At 37.4% G+C, this 22852-nt stretch overlaps 1 protein-coding gene across 7 annotated transcripts in view; it reads right to left on the reverse strand.

Moving 5' to 3' along the window:
- FAM135A (family with sequence similarity 135 member A) overlaps window positions 1–22852 on the reverse strand; it is a 113784-nt gene that overhangs the window by 88827 nt on the left and 2105 nt on the right. For 2 of the 7 annotated variants that reach the window (XM_081251172.1, XM_081251168.1), the window contains exons 2-3: window positions 9447–9536; window positions 7699–7814 (exon numbers count right to left, since the gene is read on the reverse strand). The exons of 3 other annotated variants lie outside the window; for them this stretch is intronic. In XM_081251172.1, the coding sequence (XP_081107298.1) occupies window positions 7699–7775 (77 nt within the window). In that variant the 5' untranslated portion in view covers window positions 7776–7814; window positions 9447–9536. Of the gene's footprint in view, window positions 1–7698; window positions 7815–9446; window positions 9537–12393; window positions 13586–22852 lie in introns of those variants that run through there. 2 more of the 7 variants (XM_081251169.1, XM_081251170.1) reach the window with 2 other exon arrangements.

The following is a 22852-nucleotide window of genomic DNA, read 5'->3' on the forward strand; positions in this document are numbered from 1 at the left end:
ATAAATCCCACTGTACGTTGTTTACAACAGAAAAATGGAAAATACAAGGATAGAGAAAGTCTGCAAATAAAAGAATGGTAAAAGGTACACTTTGAAAATTTTAACCAAAAGAAAGCTGATGTCACAATATTAATATTAGATAAAACAGAGTTAAAAGCAAACAGCATTATTAGGATACAGAAGTCTTTTCATAATGATAAAAGCTTCAATTCACCAAATCAGCATTTTTAATTTGTAGGCATCTGTTCTCAAAACATGGGGTATGTCTGTTATAAACAGAAAATTATTGGATTTAAAATCCAAAAGTCTGCCTTTAAACCGGAAAACTTAAAACTATTTGAGTTTTATGGTCATAATAATTTTAAATGTTTGTACTTGTCATCTTATTCTATATTTTTTGTTTTTGATGTTGCTTACTTTTTCCATTCCTTCATTTGCTATGTCGACTCTGGTTAACTTGCTTTTTTTTTTTGTAATAACCATATATAATCTCTAATTCCATTAGAAAGCAAATAAGTTTTTCAAAAACATTAGTATATAGGTATAGGTTTTTACAGAAAGACATTTTTTAAAATTTTGCTTTTCATTTATGTAAGATGCAGAATTTAACAATTACTTCCCCCACCGTCATTCTCCTTTTCCATATTTTATTAATAAATCAGGAGAAACAACTCACTAATCTATTTGAAATGGAAATAGTTTTTAAAAACTCTAAGATTTAATTTTGTAAATATATTTATTATTTGGACTTATTTCTATCATTTCAATAAGTTTCAAAGGTAATCTCCTATTACAACTTCCTAAATTTAGAGTTCTAAATTTTTACTCCCTTTCCTGTTGTTCAAGAACATATCACAAATAATTTATTCAAAAAGAGTAAGTTAAGGAGTATATTTTCTAAGACTCTGTATTTTCTTAGAATATCTTCCTACTGTTACAAAAGACAGACTACTTGGGTCACTACATCTTCCCTGCAAAGCTCCGAAGAGGCTGTGGAGTTATTGTAGGATCATGAGTAATTTTAGGAAAAAAGCTTCAGAGCAGATTCTTATTTCCTTTTCAGTAAAATCTTTTGAAACTGGATACTTAACAGAACTGTTTAATTTTTGAAATATAAACTTTTTACCCCAATATGTTAACTTTAAAATCCATTCTTTAATTTTGTCAAGAAAACAATGAGCTCACTTGCTGTCTCAAAAAGTCTTTATTAATCAGGAAAGATCTATTCTTATTGTTTATTATCTAGCCAAATTTACTGGTTACCTCTTGGAGAGCATCTTGTTATTTACAGGTGGAACTCTCATAAAATCCATATAGATAGTCCCTGGGTTAAGTAATATATGACCCATAAATAAAGTCCTCTTTATGCAAATTGTTCCTTAAATTACATATTTGCATTATTATGGAAACACATTATTGTACACTTTGTTAACAAGTACACAAATTCTTAAGTTTCATGTTTCTCTTCCCATTGGTGTTTGCATTGCCTTGAAGTCACGTCATTTATGCTTTGATTTTCGAGTAGACACTTCTCATAACAACTGTCCTTTAATGGAACGATTTTCTTCTACTTAATTGACAACATTAATATTAAACTTTTTTTTTCTGTCTTCTATAGTTCTTTTCACAGTTCCTAATTTGATTTCTTCTATATATTTATACTTCAAACACAGATGCGTTCAAGGCCAGTACTGGCTAACTGCTGGTATACTCAGTATCAGCTCCATCATTGACTGTTATGCTCCATCATTATGATCCTTCAAAGGATGCAGACATCCTATCTCACACAGGCCACAAATGGCAGACCTATACTACGGCATCGATTTTTAAAAATGAGGTAGGACACAATAATGAGAGAAATCTAAAGATTCAGAAATAGTCTAGTAATTGATGTAAATTGCTGTGAGAAAACTAACTTTTCTGACTACAGAGAATGGTTGATTCATTTAAACCTGAGAAAGTGATGACCTTCTTAGATAGTATTCTCAGTTCTTATACCTTACTGAAGAAAGACAATTTTAGACAGTTTTGAAGGCCTTGAAGAAAATTTGAGGTGGTTTCCTGTGAGTCCAATCAGCACCACTTAATCAGAAGTCCTCAATTTGTGAACTTTATACAACATATACATGACATTATAGACAAGGGATCATTTTTTCCAAGGTTGTAATCAATGTCAATAATCCAAAAAATCAGCATGAAATTTTCTGATTCTTTTGGCTGACAATCATTTTTAAATCAAACTATCAACTTCCCATGAGTTTAACAACCTCAGAAGCATAAATGGAAGGGATTTAAGATTGTTTTGTTCAGAGCCTTTAAAGACTGTAGTATGGAACCCGGTTTCTAGGGTTCTACAGGCCTTTCCTAAAAGGATTTCAGCTCCACGGTTTTGTGATGTTACTGAAATTTAAGAAAACAATTTCTAAGTCCATATCTTTGATCTTCTTTATTTCCAAATCATAATACATTAGTCGCCTTGCAGTAGTATAGCTTATGACAAGGGAATGGTGCTAGGACTGACTAGGGAAGGCAGTTGTAGCTACAGGTATGTAATTAAACTGTTTTATGGGAAACCACATGCGAAAGAAAATAAAAAATAACAAAGTACTACTATCATCATTTCAACTTGCACCCCATGGCTGTTTCCCTCATTACTTGTTTTATTATCAGCAGTATGCTGGATTGCTGACTGTCTCAAACACACCTGGAAACAAATCAAACTGATAACATTTCACTTGCTTTACAAAAGAATGTTAAAACATACAACACTTTGCCCAAGTTCCCACACTTTCTAAATATTTGAGAATACCTAACGTTAGTCCATTTGCTTCCTTCTGAAATGAATTAAACTCAACTCCATTCTAGAAGCCATTCACTGATATTCTAAAGCTGTGTTCTTTAAACTGTGGTACGTACACTGGCGCATCTCTGTGACATGTTACCAACCTGCAGTGAAATAAAGCAAACCGACTCCATCTCAGAACACACTGTTTTAGCTAGTCTCTCTTTTTTTTTTTCTTCCTAGCAAGAGTTTCTCACTGAAGAAAGCAGTGCATTAATCTACATTCTGGCAAAAGTGCCTCACCTCTTCTTGAATTAGTAACAAGCTGTATGCAGATGAGTACTCAATAGCACTATCCTAAAGAATTCCAGAAAAAGATGTTCTCATAATTTTGCAATGGTCTCCAAAGAGAGGAAATTTCCCCTCCAGTTTAATACCTAACTGAAATTGCTACAGCTTCAATTTAATCCCACTCTCTTATCCTTTATGCTGTTGAGAACAGGTGTTTAAATAATACTTTTCCCTGTATATTTAAAAGGCGATCTCTCCTCCCCCTTTGGAGCCCTCTTGATAAACGAATTTTGAATAGAGTCAATTGGGAAGTCCACCAACTTGTAATCATGTACTTCTAGTATAATAAACAACTCAAAACAAGTTAGTTACACTGAGTTCTTGTATCTCTCATTTACATAAGACATACGCCCACATACCATTTAATAACATCAAATTTATAATCAATGCTGTAGAGTCTCAATTTTCTTTTCAGAGTTTACAATCTACCATACTTAGAAAAAGACAGAATAGGTTGAAATGAAAATACGGCTAGTTTTTCTTTAGATTGTTAGTATCTGGGCTATTGGTTTACCATTAAGGAAAAACAATGTAATTATAGAAAAAACAGACCTACTCAGATGCCACATGTTCTCTCTCTTCTGCGCCTGCCTACAGCTTAGGCCCTGCCTAGTCGGTTCCTTATCGTGTAACAACAACGGTGGCAAAATTAAACACTAAACACTGTGGACGAGCAGGACAAGGACCATCACCAAACGTGCACAAGAAGTGCTTCCTCATACTCCACCTCCATTTAGTTCTTGCTGGGCCATGACTTAGTGCTATTCAGTAAGATATTTATTGATGTTATTTTAAAAACACTGAAGTAAAATACTGCACAGGACTACAGGCAGACCTCGTTTTATTACACTTCACTTTATTACACCTCGCACACGACGTGTTTCTTAACAAATTGAAGGTCTGTGGCAACTCTGTGCCGAGCAAGCCTATCGGTGCCATTTTCCCCAGCAGCATTTGCTCACTTCATGTCTCTGCGTCACATTTTGGTAAATTTTGAAATATTTCATTTTCACTGTTATGTTTGCTATGGTGATCTATGATTGGTGATCTTTGATGTTACTGTTGCATTTTCTAGCATTAAGGTATTTTTTACTTAAGGTATGTACATTGTGTTTTTAGACATAATGCTATTGCACACTTAACAGACTACCGTTTAGTATAAACATCACTCTTATATGCACTGAGCAACCAAAAACTTCATGTGACTACTGCAATGCCCACTTTACTGCAGTGGTCAGGAGCTGAACGTGCAGTCTCTCTGAGTTCTGCCTGCATTTCATTACCTGAATTTGTAAGTTTCTCATCTCAGTCTCCTAAACAGTCATTTCATAAATCAGAAAATAAATTGGAAAAGATATATTCTATTTCCTAACATTTAAATATAAATTTAGATGAATTTATCTGTTTATCTATCAAAGCTGACAGTTATTTAACATAACAGCCAAACACAAGCTCTAAATTAACTTGCTTATGGCAAAAGTAGTAAAGACTCAATAAGAAGCATAAAGAAAAGGTTTAAAAGGCAGGAACTGATAAATCAGAATAGAAAAGAGTACATTATATCCTTGAAAATATTCTTACAAATAAACAAGTCAGGCAATATATCTAAAGACAATGAGCCTCTAATTATTCGGTTTTAGAAAGACCAGTTACATAACAATATTCTTCAAAAGTCCTCAGTGGATGAGGAAACTAGATTGTAGAATAACAGAAAATTAATGAAAGCAGCAATCATACATGCTATGTTTACGATGGCTGACAATAAAATGGAACAACAGTTCACTTAGTCCTTATCTCCAGTTCCAAACCTCCAATTATTTAGGAACTATCTCCACTTGGTATCTTACCTCAAACTCAACATATGGAAATGAGCCAATTCTGAGTCCCACACCATGGCCCCCTTCAACTTCACTGCTCATTTCAATATCACTAATATTGTCCAAGTCAGTGTGATTTGAAACTTCAGCATTATCTTTTAAAATTTCTTTTTAAAAATTCTAAATTTGCAAAAAGTGCACCCATATCCCACTGCCCATTTTTCATCTGTGAAAAAGATTTTGCCATATTTGATTCATATATTCATTTTTTTCTTTGCTGAGCTATTTCAAGGTAATCCTAGAGATCATGTAAATTCACCCTCTACACACATATTTTTTAATGCTTTTTCTGTCTCTGCATCATCTTCCACATGGAGTCACTCATTAAATCCTACTCTTTATTCCCCAAAATACCTCACAGGAATTAATAACAAAAACCAAAAGATGCTAAAGTGTGTGGTAGACTGACTTTAAAATGTCCTCAATTTCTTCCTCCACCCCTGTATCCACACTCTCGCAATGAGACTCCCATTAAGAAGAGGAGTGTAGTTCCCCATCCCTTGAATCCGGGCTGGCCTTACAGCTTGTTTTGGGCAGTACAATGTGGCAGAGATAACAGTGAGCTATCCAAGCCTAGGTCTTAAAACATCTTCTTGTACAGTTTCTTTCTCTCTCTTTGGATCCCTGCCTCCTCTATGACAATAAGCTGGAGGATGAGAGATGATAAAGCAGAACTGAGTGCACCCAGGTGGGGCCATTCTGCACCAGGTAGCACCCTGCCAGCTGACTGTGAATTCATGAGCCCAGCCAAGATGAACCAGGCCAGCCCAGATCAGCAGGACCTTTCAGCTGATCCACAGATCTGTGAGCAAAAATAAATGCTTACTGCTGTGATGCCACTGAGGCTTTGTGTTTGTTGTCAGCTGCATTATTGTGGCAATAAATAACTAATATGAAAATGGGTACTAATGAAACTTAAAATATGTGGCACTGACTTGGGGACCAAAGTAACCGTTAGTTACAATTATAGAGGAAAAAAAAATAATGCAGAAACTATAGGAGACTTAAAAAACAGGGACCCATGTTTTGTAGTGATAAACTTTTGGTCAGTATGCTTTCAAACAATAACTTAGAAGAAGTTAGACACTGTAACTAAGAAACTTTTGGACTCGAGCAAGCTAATTTCCTGGCAGAATGTTGGAAAATGTCACCTGGTTGCTCCTAACAAGGGTAGTAAGGTTTTGCAAGAATGAGATGAGCTAAAGAAAGACCTGATCATTTTATAAGCAGAATCTAGAGGAACCAAGACTTCCTGGGGAGGAAAATAAAACTGCTTACAAAGATCTAATCAAGGGAGTGGCTATAAATCCCTTTCTTAGATCTCCAAAGGAGTTAAGGGCAGTGTCTAAGCAGACATTCTCAGCTTGACAAAAAGGCTTTTAGGAAGTTAAAGGGCGCGATCCCACAGCATTCGGACCTCCAAATAGTAGTGATTCATTGAGAGAGTAGTCGTGTCTCAGTAAACAATTGTGGGTGTGGGTTTCAGAGCATGGAATGGACTATATCAGACATACAGCATCCCCATAAAGTTTTACAGTGAGTTTCACTGGCCAGAGAGCCATCAGCTCAGACCTGGCCTGGCCTTGTAACTTGCTTAGCCAGCAGAATGCAGTGAGGAAGCAAGTATGCCTAAACAAGGGATCCTGCAACTTCTGCTCTCTTTCTTGGACTCCTGCCTCTGCCATGAGAACAAGCCCAGGCTGTCCTGAGAGACCACGTGGAGCACAGCAGAGCACAGCTGTCTGTTTTTTTCAACAAGATGGCAAAGCCAAGACAGACAGACAAACAATAGAAGATTTCTCTCATCCTACCCCGGCTGGTCATAGCCCCACCGCTACCACTGCCAGCACAGGAATTCAGGTTTGTATCCTGAGACATCGTGAGCACCTCCACACGGCTCCCTGCACCTCAACTTCTTCTACACGACCATCCATCCAGCATCACCGTGCTCTTCATCATGTCAGTAAGTGCTGACTGTAGTAACAGTGATAGTTCCATCCTTCCTTGGAAACCATCAATGGCTGCCCAAATCCCTCCGGACATCAAAAGCCCTTCACAAACATAACCTCTCCTCTCTTTACTATCTATTCACAACCCTACTAGAGAATATCCAACCTCCTACTACTCTTTAAAATAACCTGCTCATCCCTGTTTCCGAGACTTGATTCATGATGCACTCTCCTAATAAGAGGGTCTTTCCCCTTATCCTCTGCCTATCAATCTTATCCATACCCTGATCCTATCCCTCCCTTATGCTTTTCCTAACGTACAAGCCCAGAAAGATATCTTTCTCTTCTGATTCCCGGAGCACTTTCTATATATACCTTCTGAGGAGTCAACATTTTGTGTTCCTACAACATTTTGTGTTTTGTGTATGTATGTTTTATTTTTCCCACACACTGTTAGCTTTTAAAAAGCAGAAATTAGATCTTAAACATTTTCATTAAAATCCTCTCAATGTGGAGTACAAATTCATAAACACATGTTAAATATATCCAGCATTATCATTAAATCCATGTGAATATACTCAAATATATATTTAGAAATAAAATTTCTCTGAGAAAATAGTTGAACATAGCTCATTGTTTTCCTTATATATGGTGGAACAAAAATATGTAATTAAATTTAAATGAAAACTGTACAATTTATCTTATGCAAAATATATAATTTTCACATTAAAATACAAACCCTCTCTGAAATAAATCCACATTGTAGAACTTGTTTAGCTCCACGGAGAATTCTACCATTGCTTGAACTTCAGTCATTTTTAATTTATACTCAGAAGACAAATCTGGTAACAGCACCTTGGTTAAAGAAGGGAAAAAAAAATCATGAGAAGCACAATAAAAATGCCAACTTACAAAATCACTAACATTAAACATATTTCAGAGCATGATACATAGGCAGGAAATAAAAATGAAGCTAATTAATACAATGCTCCTAAGTTAGCCTGACCCGACTATATAGCACCAGAATCTATACTCACTAAATATACTTACTAATGAAATACTTACTAAATAGCACTACTCTAGAAGATATGCCGTTAGAATGCATTTTCTAAGATTTGTTTCCCTTCGTGACAACTATGTGATAATAAATAATATAGCTAATTGCGAAAAGTAACTTCTGACTTTATCATAGGTAGAACAGTAACTTTTGAAGAAAAAATTAAGCTACCTAATTATTCTCTTCTAGTTCTACATTGCATATAAAGGCAACTTCAGAGTCAAAACAAAAGAATTAACATTCTTTAATTCCCATTTAAATTCATGAAGCTTTTTCTCTGCCAGGTGAAGTTCTTAAGTGACTGTTCATTTTTAAATTTCAAAAAAAAATTTTTCCCTCATTACAAAAGCCTAAAGTGTTCATTTTCAAGAGGTTAAAAAAAATAGACAAGCAAAAAACAAAAAACAAAAACATTCACAATTCTATCCATTGAAATACATACTTTGGTATATATTCTTCATACGTGTGTACATTTGTACAATATCTATAAAAGTAGGATCGAACTACATGTACATTTTATAACCTGTGTATTTCACTTTTTTTTTTTTTTTTTTGCGGTACGCAGGCCTCTCACTGATGTGGCCTCTCCCGTTGCAGAGCACAGGCTCCGGATGCGCAGGCTCAGCGGCCATGGATCACGGGCCCAGCTGCTCCGCGGCATGCGGGATCCTCCCGGACCGGGGCACGAACCCGTGTCCCCTGCATCAGCAGGCGGACTCTCAACCACTGGGCCACCAGGGAAACCCGCTGTATTTCACTTTTGATGAACACCTAGTTAATAACTATTATACTGCGAATGTTATAATTTAAGCAATCTTCTGCTGTTGGGTATTTCAGTGGTTTCCATCTTCACACTATTTCAAAAAAGCATTATTACAATTATCCTTATCAGTGACACATGCTTTAAAAAGCAGTTTGGAGTAAGAGAGTGTTGAAAGACAATTCTGAGTCTTGTGTTTCTGCATGTCTTGCAAGCAGAGACACTGACTGCCTTTATTCCAGACTATTTTTCAAGGACATATGTTTAGCAAACAGTCTTAGGAGTCAGAGACAGTGTCTCATACTGGAATTAAGGGCAGATCTATTTACTGTGCCATGTAATAAAGTCTCCCCTGAGGCATAAGTCAGCAGGCTCATTGTCCATCATAAAAGATTTGGGTTCCTCAGTTCAGGGGTCCTCTCCATAACTCAACCTGCTCTTACGCAGGGGGCCTCATACTCTAGCCAGTGCTATTGCCATGCATATAAACTATCATTTTCTCTGATCCAGGAATCTCATGTCTCCTGCCCACATCCATGGCGCTGCAGCAGGCTAACTTGTTACTCTGCAAGCGGGATAAATTCTCAGACCCTTCACAGTTCTTAAAATAGTTCTTCATAGAAATCTGGCAAGTGTTTTGACCTATTATGAATTAACGCCATATTCTTACCTCTGCTGATCAAAACTTCATTTTAATAGCATTAAATAACCAATGTTGTACTTCCAGTTACTGACTCTTGCTAAAAAAATATTGTTCCCCCTATGAGAAAGAAAAAATAACATCTCAAACAAAATAGCAGACATAAAAATGTCCATTTTCAGGAAACCTATGCTTCGTTAGTTACTTAGTACTTTCAATTTATCTAAAAGATCCATATCCTCAGTAAGGCTTAGGGAATAAGTTTTAGAGATGTTTTCATTCACAGTTTCACATATAAATATAAACTATTATATCTTTGTTATGCTTCACTTGTATATACGTCAAAGTACAATAATAAAGGAGTGCTTTCTGAGTTCAGTGATTCAGAAACAATCTTCATGAATACCCAAAACAGTATAAGCTTATTAATTTTTAAGATGTAAGTTCACCATTTTAAATTATGTAATTCCGGAGTAATAGTCCATTGTATATATGTACCACATCTTCTTTATCCATTCCTCTGTCGATGGACATTTAGATTGCTTCCATGTCCTGGCTATTGTAAATAGTGCTGCTATGAACATTGAGGTGCATATATCTTTTTTAATTATGGTTTTCTCTGGGTATATGCCCAGTAGTGGGATTGCTGGGTCATAAAAGGAACAAAATTGGGTCATTTTTAGAGACGTGGATGGAGACTGTCATACAGAGTAAAGTAAGTCAGAAAGAGAAAAACAAATATCGTATATTAACGTATATATGTGGAATCTAGAAAAATGCTATAGATGAACCTATTTGCAAAACAGAAATAGAGACACAGATGTAGAGAACAAATGTATGGACACCAAGGGTGGAAAGGCGGGGGTGGGAGGAATTGGGAGATTGGGATTGACACATATACACTATTGATACTATGTATAAAATAGATAATTAATGAGAACCTACTCTATAGCACAGGGAATTCTTCTTAATGCACTGTGGTGACCTAAATGGGAAGGAAGTCCGAAAGGGAAGGGATATATATATATATATATATATATATATATATATATATATATATATATATGGTTGATTCATTTTGCTGTACAGTAGAAATTAACACAACATTGTAAAGCAACTATACTCCTATAAAAATTCATTAAAAATATGTATTTCCCTTGGTGATTTCTGAAACTTCACACACATCCACACACACAGAGATATGTGAAATGTGTGTGTATATACATACACACGTATGCTATGATTTAAAATATTTTGACGAAAAAGGCTGCCTGGATATGCTATGGATAGTTTTTTCACACTCCAAATATTTATTGCTTAAATTAAAAAAAAGTCTTTTGCCCTTGGTATAATTATTTAGGTACTAAAAATGTTAGAATAAAGACCACATTCTCTCTTCCTCATACATTTTTTTCCTTCTCTCCATCATACAGATATAGACTCTACCACCATCCATAATTATTTTAAACCTTAATAATCACATCAGAAGATTTTTACAGTAACTATTCCTAAGATCAAAATGATACTTCCTTTATATAAGATATGCCCCATTTTATGGAAGTAGCCTCTTCTCTAAGACAGCTTCTCCTGTACATATATTCTTGTGTGCAGGGTTCAGATCATGTTCCAGCCCTGTGACTCAAGTTTGCTTAGGTCTCTATGCCTTAACTTACTCAGATATAAAACAGGTATTCATTCATTCAAACATTTATTGAACACTTACTATAAGCTAGGAAATGCAAGAGATCAAGGCATAGCTAAGTTCCCGACACCTCAAAGTGCTCACTAGCCACCTGGAAGAGATAAATATATATAAGTACTGCACAATGGTTAAAACAAGGCTGAGTATCTGAGCCCCAGATCCAACATTCTGGTAGTTACCCCTCTAGTGTCTTCATTTCCTTCATGGAATATAGCATCCCTACCACCTAAATTAGTAGGCCTGTTATCTGGGGAAGAAACAAACTTTTTTCTCATTTAAGCCATTTTACTTTTGGATCCCTTTACAGCAGCCTTTTCCTTAACCCAGAAATTAATACCAAAATTAAGAGTACTGCCACAACAAAATCCTAAAATATGCGGCACTGGCTAAGTCACCGGGTAGCAGGCAACAGGGAAACAGATACTACTAGGATAATGGTGACCCTGGTTATAATGGAACAAAACATTCCATAAACTGTTGCCTACACTAACTTACAGAACGTGGTGCCCATAAAAAGCCCAGAACTTCTGGGAAAGTAGATGAAAAGAACCACAATATTTGTGTGTGTCAGTAGTTCTTTGCTGCATTTACTCAGGCAAGAACTGGCCAGTTTGCAGAAATATAGAGATGTGGGTCCTTAGTACCTGCATATCAGGAGATAAGATTATTAGTACTTTTCTTAAAGACTTCTATTAAGACTTTATTTTTCAAAACAAATTTTTATTGGTGCATAGTTGATTTACAATGTTGTATTAGCTTCAGGTGTACAGCAAAGTGATTAAGTTACATATATATTTTTTTTCCGCTATACTTTATTACAAGACATTGAACATAGTTCCCTGTGCTATACAATAGGTCCTTGCTGTTTATCTATTTTATATATAGCAGTTTTTGTATCTCTTAATCCCAACCTCCTAATTTATCCCTCCCCCCTCTTTCCCCTTTGGTAACCATAAATTTGTTTTCCGTGTCTGTGAGCCTATTTCTGTTTTGTAAATAAGTTCACTTGTAACATTCTTTTTTGATTCCACATATAAGTGATACCATATGATATTTTTCTTCCTCTGTCTCACTTACTTCATTTAACATGATAATCTCTAGGTCCACCCATGTTGCTGCAAATGGCATTTCATGCATTTTTTATGGCTGAGTAGTATTTCATTGTATATACGTACCACATCTTCTTTATCCATTCATCTGTCAATGGATATTTAGGTCATTTACATATCTTGGCTATTGTAAACAGTGCTGCTATAAATATAGGGGTACATGTACCTTTTCAAATGATGGTTTTCTCCAGATATATTCCCAGGAGTGGGATTGCTGGATCATATGGTAATTCTATTTTTAGTTTTCCAAGGAACCTCCATACTGTTTTCCATAGCGGCTGCATCAACTTACATTCCCACCAACAGTGAGGAGGGTTTTTTCTCCACACCCTCTCCAGCATTTGTTATTTGCAGATTTTTAATGATGGTCATTCTGACCAGAAAAGGTGGTACCTCATTGAGGTTTTGGTTTGCATTTCTCTAATAATTGGCAATGTTGAGCATCTTTTCACGTGTCTATTGGCCATCTGCATGTCTTGTTTGGAGCAATGTCTACTTAGGTCTTCTGCCCATTTTTCGATTGTTTGTTTTTTTGTTGTTGAGTTGTATGAGCTGTATATTTTGGAAATTAAGCCCTTGTTAGTTGCATCATTTGCAAATATTTTCTCCCATTTTGTAGGTTGCCTTTTCTTTTTTTTTTTTTAATGGTTTCCTTTACTGTGCAGAAACTTCTTAAGTTTGATTAGGTCCCATTTGTTTATTTTTGCTTTTATTTCCATTACTCTAGGAGATGGATCCAAAAAATATTGCTATGATTTATGTCAAAGAGTGTTCTGCCTACGTTTTCCTCTAGGAGTTTTATAGCATTCAGTCTTACATTTAGGTCTTTAATCCTAAATGTATATGGTGTTAGAGAATGCTCCAATTTCATTTTTTTTACATGCAGTTGTCCAGTTTTCACAGCACCACTTATTAAAGAGACTGTCTTTTCTCCCATGTATATTCTTCCCTCTTTTGTCATAGATGAATTGACCATAAGAGTGTGGGCTTATTTATGGGCTTTCTATCCTGTTCCATCCATCTATGTGTCTGTTTTTGTGCCAGTACCATACTGTTTTGATTACTGTAGCTCTGTAGTATAGTATGAAGTCAGGGAGTGTGATTCCTCCGGCTCTGCTCTTCTTTCTCAAGATTGTTTTGGATATTTGGAGTCTTTTGTGTTTCCATACAAGTCTTAAAATTTGTTGTTCTAGAGAACCCTAAAGATGCTACCAGAAAACTACTAGAGCTCATCAATGAATTCGGTAAAGTTGCAGGATACAAAATTAATATACAGAAATCTCTTGCATTTCTACAGACTAACAATTAACTATCAGAAAGAGAAATTAAGGAAACAATCCCATTTACCATCACTTCAAATAGAATAAAATGCCGAGGAATAAACCTACCTAAGGAGGCAAAAGACCTGCACTCTGAAAACTATAAGATGCTGACAAAAGAAACTGAAGTCAACACAAACAGATGGAAAGATACACCTTGTTCTTGGATTGGACGAATCAATATTGTTAAAATAACCACACTACCCAAGGCAATCTACAGATTTAATGCAATCCCTATCAAATTACCAATGGCATTTTTCGCAGAACTTTTAAGACTTCTTGATGAAATGAAGGAATCTAGCGCTGTGGCTAAGATTATATTTTAGGGTGCTGCCATCCCACCCCCCAATGCCTGCTGTTTCGGATTGGCTTCAAGACAGTGGCCATTAGAATGAGATAAAGTGGTCAGTGCACAGAGAGCAGTAAATAAGGCAGGCTTAAGAACTACACCAGGAAACAATTTTACTATAGTCACTGGCACCAGAACGGAATGGAGACAAACATTAAACAATCCCACTATATTTTTGAGAGAATTGTATTTGTCAGAGAAATTATAAGCTAACCTACAAACACCTGTGACCATGTCACTTGCAGGATAGCAAGCCTGCAGTAGCAGGAAACTGACTATGAAAGCTATATACCCTCCAAAGTTGGGAAATTTTCAATAGCAACTTCAGATGTGGTCATGGAGGTTAAAGTAAGGAAGAAACACCCAGATAGCAAAGACTGGGGTCATAGTGCAATGAATATAGGCATTCTTACCAGAAAGCAGAACTAAGGATAATAGATGCTACACCATTACTGCCCAGCATTACTCTCAACCAGAAACCTCTATGTATCTCTCATTGTTTACTTACCCAAATGGAAAATTTTATTATTCTTTTCCTGTTTCTGATCCACCATGATATGTTCAGTGTATGTGGGAGGGATAAGGGGTAATAACTGTGTTTTGCCTACAGGTCACTGGACTTGAGATCTGACAGGAAGTACTGATCGCTTAGTTGGATTAGTGCAACAAGAGGATTGCACCTGGGTTGTCTCCTTTGGGGAAGGGAGCTGGAGTGTTTTCAATAGGTAGGATGAAGGATACACATGGATATTTGGTGCCGAACTGCAAGACTGTGGTCAACTACTTGTCATTTCTGTTTTCCTCTTCCTCACTGCTGAATGGTCACCCAGCCTGAGACTACGTTTCCCAACCACCCTTGAGGCAAGTGTGGCCAATCGATCCTCTCTGTGGACCGCAAACTGAAGTAATATATGCAATGTCTGTCTCATTTGTTTAAAAGGAATTTCTTTGTCCTGGACTTCATTGCTTCCCTTTTTTACAGGCTGGAATACCTTCTGAATAGTGACCCAGTATTGACCACACAGATTAGGACAAAACCTGAAGAATGGTAAACAGAAAGATGGAAAGATTCTGGATTCCTGAATGGTTTCATAGAGCACAGATGTCGAACTTATCTAGACTGTTCAGATTTTTATGTCTTATAACTCTTTATTACAGCAACTGTACCTAACCTATACCCTAAGTAATACATCCCCCGCTCCAGGCTATTTTCAAAGAGGAAGGCAGATGATCCTTTATATTATGTATTACATATGTTAATTAATAATTATGTTATATAATTATGTACAATAATATAAAATGCTATATAATGACATACATGATTTGATAATAATTCAAATTGTCTCTCTTTGTTCTGATTCAAACCCCAAACGGCTTCCCACCACGTTCAGCAGTAGTGCCTTACAAGGGCTTGTATGACAACCTTAGAGGATCTGGATCTTTCATCACTTCTCTGTTCTCAGCTCCTACCAGTCTGCCCACTCCAGTCACGTGGTTTCCTTGCTTTTCCCCCCACACACCAGAGAGAGTCCTGCTCCAGGGCATCTGCAGTGGTTCCCTGGGACACTCTTCCCTCCAGAATGTCCAAATGACTCCTCCTAGCCTTGATTCAAACGTTACCTTCGGGCCACACCCTCTAAAACAGGACTCTCTCTCCTGACACACCCTAGCTCTTTCCTCCTCTTTTTTTTCTCCTCAGCACTAATCTCCATTTAACAAACCAAAGATTCTACTTAGTAGTCTTTATTCTCCCCAGTAAAATGTAAGCTTCATGAAGGCAGGAAATTCTGACTACTCTGTTCACAGATGTACCCCACTGCCTGCCACACTGCAGGCACTTAATTTAAGATTTTCAGGAACACTTAATAAATTAGCTTTAAATATTCCATAAATATTAACTATTAGTATTTTTCTCCTATTTAAACCCAACCGACTTGAAGAAAGGAATCATTACACTGATGTATTGAAAACAGTCTTGCATGAATAAACTTTTATGATAAAATTCCTTTACCAGTATAAGTCCAAGATCTGTTAGCAATTTCCTTCACTTTTCGTCTCATATCCTGCTGTGCTTTTTGTTCTTTTGTTGATGCCTAATTTTCCTCAATTCATCCCATTTTACTGATTATTCCCTAAGTAGAAACATATGTGTACAGATATATACAGAGTAATACTGATAAATCTATTTTTCATTCCCCCCCCAAAAAAGAATTATTTTTATTTTTATATGTTGGTAGAAGAAAAAAATTCAAAGGAGAAGAGACTAAAGGAAAAGGAGAGTAGGCAAAAAAGAAAGGAAAGAAAAATTCAGAGCACTCTCAGAGTCCAGGGGGATCTGTGGGACCCTCTCCTCATAAACTGCTCTTCCCCATCACAGGGAGTAACTGCTACTAAGGTCCACACAATCCTTGCTGGCCCAGCACCATAAGAGGCTTCTAAATTTCCAAGTAGATATTGAAAATGTTTTTCCTAAAGGTTTTCACCTAAATTTCTCCTAAATTTTAGATGTTGCCAGCTAGTTAAAAAGCAAATACAGGGGCTTCCCTGGTGGCACAGTGGTTAAGAATCCGCCTGCCAATGCAGGGGACACGGGTTTGAGCCCTGGTCCAGGAAGATCCCACATGCTGCGGAGCAACTAAGCCCATGTGCCACAACTACTGAGCCTGCGCTCTAGAGCCCGCGAGCCACAACTACTGAAGCCCATGTGCCACAACTACTAAGCCCGCGTGCCTAGAGCCCATGCTCCGCAACTAGAGAAGCCACCGCAAGGAGAGGCCCACTCACCACAATGAAGAGTAGCCCCTGCTTGCCGCAACTAGAGAAAGCCCACGCACAACAACGAAGACCCAACACAGCCAAAAATAAATTAAATTAAATTAAATTAAAAAAAACAACAGGGCTTCCCTGGTGGCGCAGTGGTTGAGAGTCCGCCTGCCGAGGCAGGGGACGCGGGTTCGTGCCCCGGTCGGGGAAGATCCCACATGCCACGGAGCGGCTGGGCCCATGAGCCATGGCTGCTGAGCCTGCGCATCTGGAGCCTGTGCTCCGCAACGGGAGAGGCCACAACAGTGGGAGGCCCACATACTGCAAAAACAACAACAACAACAACAACAGACAAACAAACACAAACAGAACAAAACCTGTACAGTGAAAATCAAATTCCTCTACAGGACAAATTCATTCAAAGTTTGCAATGTCTGACTTCCACAGATTCTCATGCCACTCAGTTCATCAGGTAAAGAATCTTTCATGAAGGAGGGAAATCCTGGCCTGTCCTCTCTCAAGGAGGAAAGAAATTGAAGAGAGGAAGCCTTTCCTTTTACCCAGATGTGCCTGGGAGACTCTCCACTGCCAGAAACTCCCTGCACCGCCGGAAGCTGTGAGCTTCATGGCCTCTTGCAGAGTCTGCTAGACAGCTCATATCTGTCACTTTCATCTGAGCCTCTGAAGCTATGGGAACCCTGGCTTACCTGAGACTGTCCACTCTGCTCTCCTGGCCCTGGCAAAGTAGCCTAAACAGAATAACTTGAGAGGTCTGTTCAAGAAGAGTCCCTGCCTGGGCCATTTCCTAGGTCCCTAAGAAAGAACTGAGCTGCGTAAACTACAAACCTCAATCCAAAGACGCCACAGGGGAACCTCAAACAGGAACTGCCCCTGATACTAAGTGAGAAACGTAGGCACCAAGGCTCTTAGGTCTGAAGAGGGATTTCTCTGACAGTCAAACCCGACAATCCCCTGTAACAACTCAGGGAAAGGCAGCCCACTCCCAGAGGAATGCGGTCACCAATCAGACTGGAAGACGGCCTTGGCCCTCAAGAGTCGCTACACCCCACGTGGCGGCCAGCAGTCACAATGGCTACTGAACAACAGAAATGCGACTAGTGGGACCAAGGAACTGAATTTAAAAGTTTTAATTCGTTTACATTTACATCCAAACACTGAAGCAGTGTAGACACTTTTTCATTGAACATAACTTTATTGTTTTGATAGGGCTGTATTTTACTTTAACTGTTAAAGATGAGTGTACTAACTGAGATATACTGTAAATGTAAAGCACACACTGGGTTTCAAAGAGTACAGAAAAAGAATGTAAATGTCTCATTAATATGTTTTTTATATTGATCACATCTTGAAATAATATTTTGGATATGCTGGATTAAACAAAATATACTATACAAATTAATTTTATCAGTTTGTTTTTATTTTTTAAAGTGTAGCTCCTAGGACATGTTTAATTACATGTATCTCACATATTCCTACTAGATCTTAGTCTAGGAATGCCAAGCCAACTCTTTAATCACTGGAGTGCACAGCAATTGCCCCAGAAACAGTGCTGGGTGCATAACACTGTGCCTAGCTTCTAAGACCAGGGATTCTCACACCCATCAGATCAGCTGAGACCTCCGGTATCCGCAAAGAGGAGTCTGGGCGTGGATACCTGGAAAAATGTGGAAGATGCTCCTGCACCACCAATACCCATCCTGAAAGAATAGCTAAACATTTTGAGCTCAGCCTGAACTCCTGAGTGTTTCGGAAACCTAAAAGAGGACACAGAAATATCTGAAACTAAGAGACACAGTTAGTTCAGAGGTTCCTTACAAAAGACTAGAGACCACAGGTGATGATGAGATCCTTTCTCAGAAATCAAAGAGCTAACAGTCTTGACTCTTGAACTATGAGCCCAAAACAGATGTTCTGAGGATATTCTTTCTCCTAAGGCCGAGGGTAAGAAGCTGAACAAATTGGAGATTCCAGACACTCCCTTTGTCAACCTAAGAAATAAAGGCACCACTTTTATCAATTATGGAGCCAAAGGCTCCAGCTTCTGAATTCCATTCCCAAGTCAGCAGACATGGGACAAATGGATTCAGAGCCTGTAATACTGACTGTCCAAATAATGATGCCCAGTTGTATGCAGATGTTAGGTACTAAAGATACCACATAAGGTAAAAAATACGTATGGACCAACTTACCCTTAGAAAGGCTCCATGTTGGCAATCAATACATCATTTCTCAATGAATAAAGCACATTCACTTTTTCTTCTAGCTTTAGAAAAAAAAATCACTAGTTCTTCAGATGAACACTAGATAATGTAGTAAACTTGCACTGAGGGGCCATAGTGTACAAAAATCTATACATCTCTAAATGTTCACACTCAATGTAGTGAGATGCTCACATTATGATAGACACATAGGAACTGATACCAAATGAAGGAGCATCAAATTCAAGCCCAACCAGATGAGGGACTCACACTACGACAGATATCTGGGGACTGAGACTGACACTGGGGACCTGGGACCAGTGAAGGGAAGGGCATCAAACATGTCCAGTTAAATTCAAGTTTGTTAAATAGGAATACGACGGGAACAAAGGAATCCTCTAGATCTAGAAGGGGGTTAACTCAATCATTTAATACTAGTTAGTCAATTTTGAGTCCATTTTTTTGGGCCTTCTCCCATGAATAAACAGGAAGCCACAAAGAGGGGCACTGCAAGAAGCCTTCAGAATGCTGTCTCATAACCTTGCAAATAATAAAAGATTCCTGTAACACTCAAGTTCTGTAGCAAACCAAGGAGGGTAGGAAGATGAGTCTCTTGGCGAAAGTACGCTCAGCCACCACCTTTCCTAAGGACCACTCACCTAGGGCACAGCAGAACTCCAGTCCACAAGGGTCCGGCCCTCACAGTCTTTGAGCTAATCTTGACCAATTCAAACCAGACATCCATAAACTGAAAACAACCAGCCAGTGACGTCTGTACTAGTCTTGCACCTCTCGCCCTGCTTTCTGGTGTAATTCTGGCCATCTAAGCCGGTTAAGTCTGCATTGCTTGGTTCAGTCTAAATATCTGGCCTACGGTCTTGTTTCTTGATTGACATTCAGTTCCCTTTAGGACTGGCTGAGGCCTCGACACCCTGCCCAGCTCTGGAAGCTCCCTATTTCAGGGGCTAAGCATGCTTAGTCCCTGAATTATACCCTACTCTAAAACAGCCAAGTCACCCGGCACTCTCCTGACTCTGAGGCTCACCACCACTCAGACGGCGTCTAACCTTCTTTTTGCCTCCACGATTATTCGCACACACAACACCCTTTCATCAGTGATGTCTCTCATCTTAAAAGGTGATTCTCAACAAGGATGAGCTTAAGAGAATCACTAGAGTAAACGGGACATGTAATGTGAGGAAAATGTAAAGGGGACATGTAATGTGAGAAAAATCGCCCGTCTAGAACCCTTTGCTGCTACTCATCACTCATCAAAATGAACTCCTGAGGGCCACATACCGTATGCACTAATTATAGAAATATTTAAGAAGAGAATAGAGTACTAAGTTCTTCTCTTCTGGGGAGAGGGTAAGAGGGAAATCCTCCAAAGGAAAGATAAGCAAAATAGCTTGATTGACAAATTATACTTTAAAAAGCTATACGTTTCCCTGTTGATACCAAATATAGACCAAATGGCAATATCAAATACAAACCAAATATGAACACTCAAAACTTTATGGATTACTTACTCTTATACCAGTAGCTTTTATTACTGCATCTAATTCTCATAAAAATCTGAAAGAGCTATTATTACTCCATTTTACAGGTGAAGAAACTAAGGAGCAAAAAGTTTACATAACTTATCCAAGGTGACACAGTTAGAAAATAATGAAAAGAGGACAAATACCTCAAAAGTGTCAAACTTCATGGCCTATATTTAAACTTGTATAATTCTAAAGTCCACACCTTGTTTTAGGAAATAGATTCAGTAGTCATCAAGCCATGAGATAAATATGCCCCTACTACAAGAAAACCTGAAATCAGAATGCAATATTGATGAAACAATTACACTTGATAAATTAACTATATTCAATTTTCCATGTAATTAACGTTATTCCCTAATCATGAAATCTTCAAATTCCTCACACCCACAAATACAAAATCTGAAGTTTAAAGGCATTGCTATCTTCTGATTTCTTAAAAATTTGGGTTTAAACAGTTGTGTCTAATAAAAGAGATATATATTATTATTACTCATCTTAGAACTGACACTTAGATTAAGAAGCACTCTCAGAAATTGTTAATTTTGTATAATTGTACTAATATGATAGAAAATCCATAGAAAAAATAATTTTTAAACATAATGTAGAAAGAATGTCAGTAACTTCTGAGAGTATTTCGATGATGGACTTACTACATGAATGAAGTAAAGAAACTGAGAAACAACTTTTCTTGCTCATTATGGGACACTTGGTAAAAGATACTTTTTGACATTACATGGCAAATCGGATTTAATTTATTAAGAGCAGTTCATATAAACTTTTCAGTTGTATATGCCACAAAATAAACCTGCCAGTTACATAATAGAGAACGCCTTTGAATATATCATGTTATTATATATCTTTAAAATCCCAGAATAGCCCCAAGTACCAAAACTAGTTATTCCTTTTAACATAAAGAGAAACTCAGAAAGAACCACAATCATTATCTATTACCTAGTTCAGGGATCTGCCCAACATTCAGAAAATATTTCATCTTACTAGTTATCTCAACAGAGAAAAAAATTCAGAACCAGAACAGAAAGCGCAATCCTCTCTCTGAAAAATATTCCAAGAAACTACCAATGTTTTCTTAACAGCTTCTGCTTTCTTGCTTTCTTCAGTATACCGTTAACTTTGGTAACAGATCCAGGTAACCTGGCTTCTAATTCAGACTCTCTAAGCCTCAGTTTTCTCAAAGGGAAATAATATTTATAATTCCTAAGTCAAAAGGACCTGACACTTCTATATTTCCATTAAGAAAAAAGAGGTTGTTATTAAATTTAGCACATCACTGATTACCAAGTATGAACCTGTTAAAAGTGTCAATCTTTGAAAATAAAATGGTAAAACTCACTGTGAAGTCGTTCCACTCTATTTCCCTGAAAAATCTAGACCTGCCAAACAACTTGTGCTCTCTGATTTTTCTGAAAATCCCCTGGGCCCATTAGGAACACTTTATTCTGTATTACCACTCTGCTTCTTACTCATATTCATTTCTAAACCTTCTTCCTGACAACTCAAGGAAAAAAAAAAACGATACACTACTCACTTCAGATCTACATACTCACATCTCCAACCATTTATTTAAACACACAATGAACATATCACAAAACTCACTTTTAAGCAGTTTTTTCTGACTTTTTAAAGAGTTTTTTGATACTTTGAATCAAAGCAAAGGAAATCCTTGCCCTTTCTATCCCCTAAAGAACCTCCACTCTCAAGGGTCTACATCACAGCAAAGATAAAATATAAGACAACAGAAATTTATGGAAGTAACCAAAATCCTGTTAACTTTACTTTTTCAGTTTATGTAAATGTAACTTTACATTTTCAGCAAACATACTGAACGCTGCAGTGGCTGTTTCATGTTTATGTTTATGTTTATGTTTAATGTTTATGAACATTAAACTAGTCCACAGTTCATGGCACATGCTACTAAACTTTTCACATAAGTCTGAAAATTTAAAAAAAACATCTAAATTGCAGTGATCTGGGATTTAAGCATTCAATTATACTTACAACATAGTCTAAAAGAGATAAAAATTAAGAGTTCATATTGCAATTTTTGACTCTGGTGGCCCTAAGCATGCTTAAATGATTAGGGCTTACTTTGCTTTTGAAAGATTAGTGGGTAGCCAGCCACCTGTTTACCCACATATTACAGGGAGACACACCTGAGGTATAGAGGTTAAGTGACTTCTACAGACTAATGTCATGACTCATCAGAGGAGTGTAGATCTTCTGATTTCTAGCCCTGTGCCCGCTGTCCACCATGAATCTTTATTTTAATTTCTAAGAGCACAGAATCAACTCACTATAAATACCAATAGGAATTTGTAAGAATTTACTTTTTTAATGAATAGCTACCTAGAAATAGAAAGACTTGCCTTTGAATGATGGGAAGACTTCCTTCAGAAGCAGCACTTATCTCTAT

The sequence above is a fragment of the Mesoplodon bidens genome, assembly GCF_964165515.1.
Source record: "Mesoplodon bidens genome assembly, chromosome: 12".
NCBI classification, from domain to species: Eukaryota; Metazoa; Chordata; class Mammalia; order Artiodactyla; family Ziphiidae; genus Mesoplodon; species Mesoplodon bidens.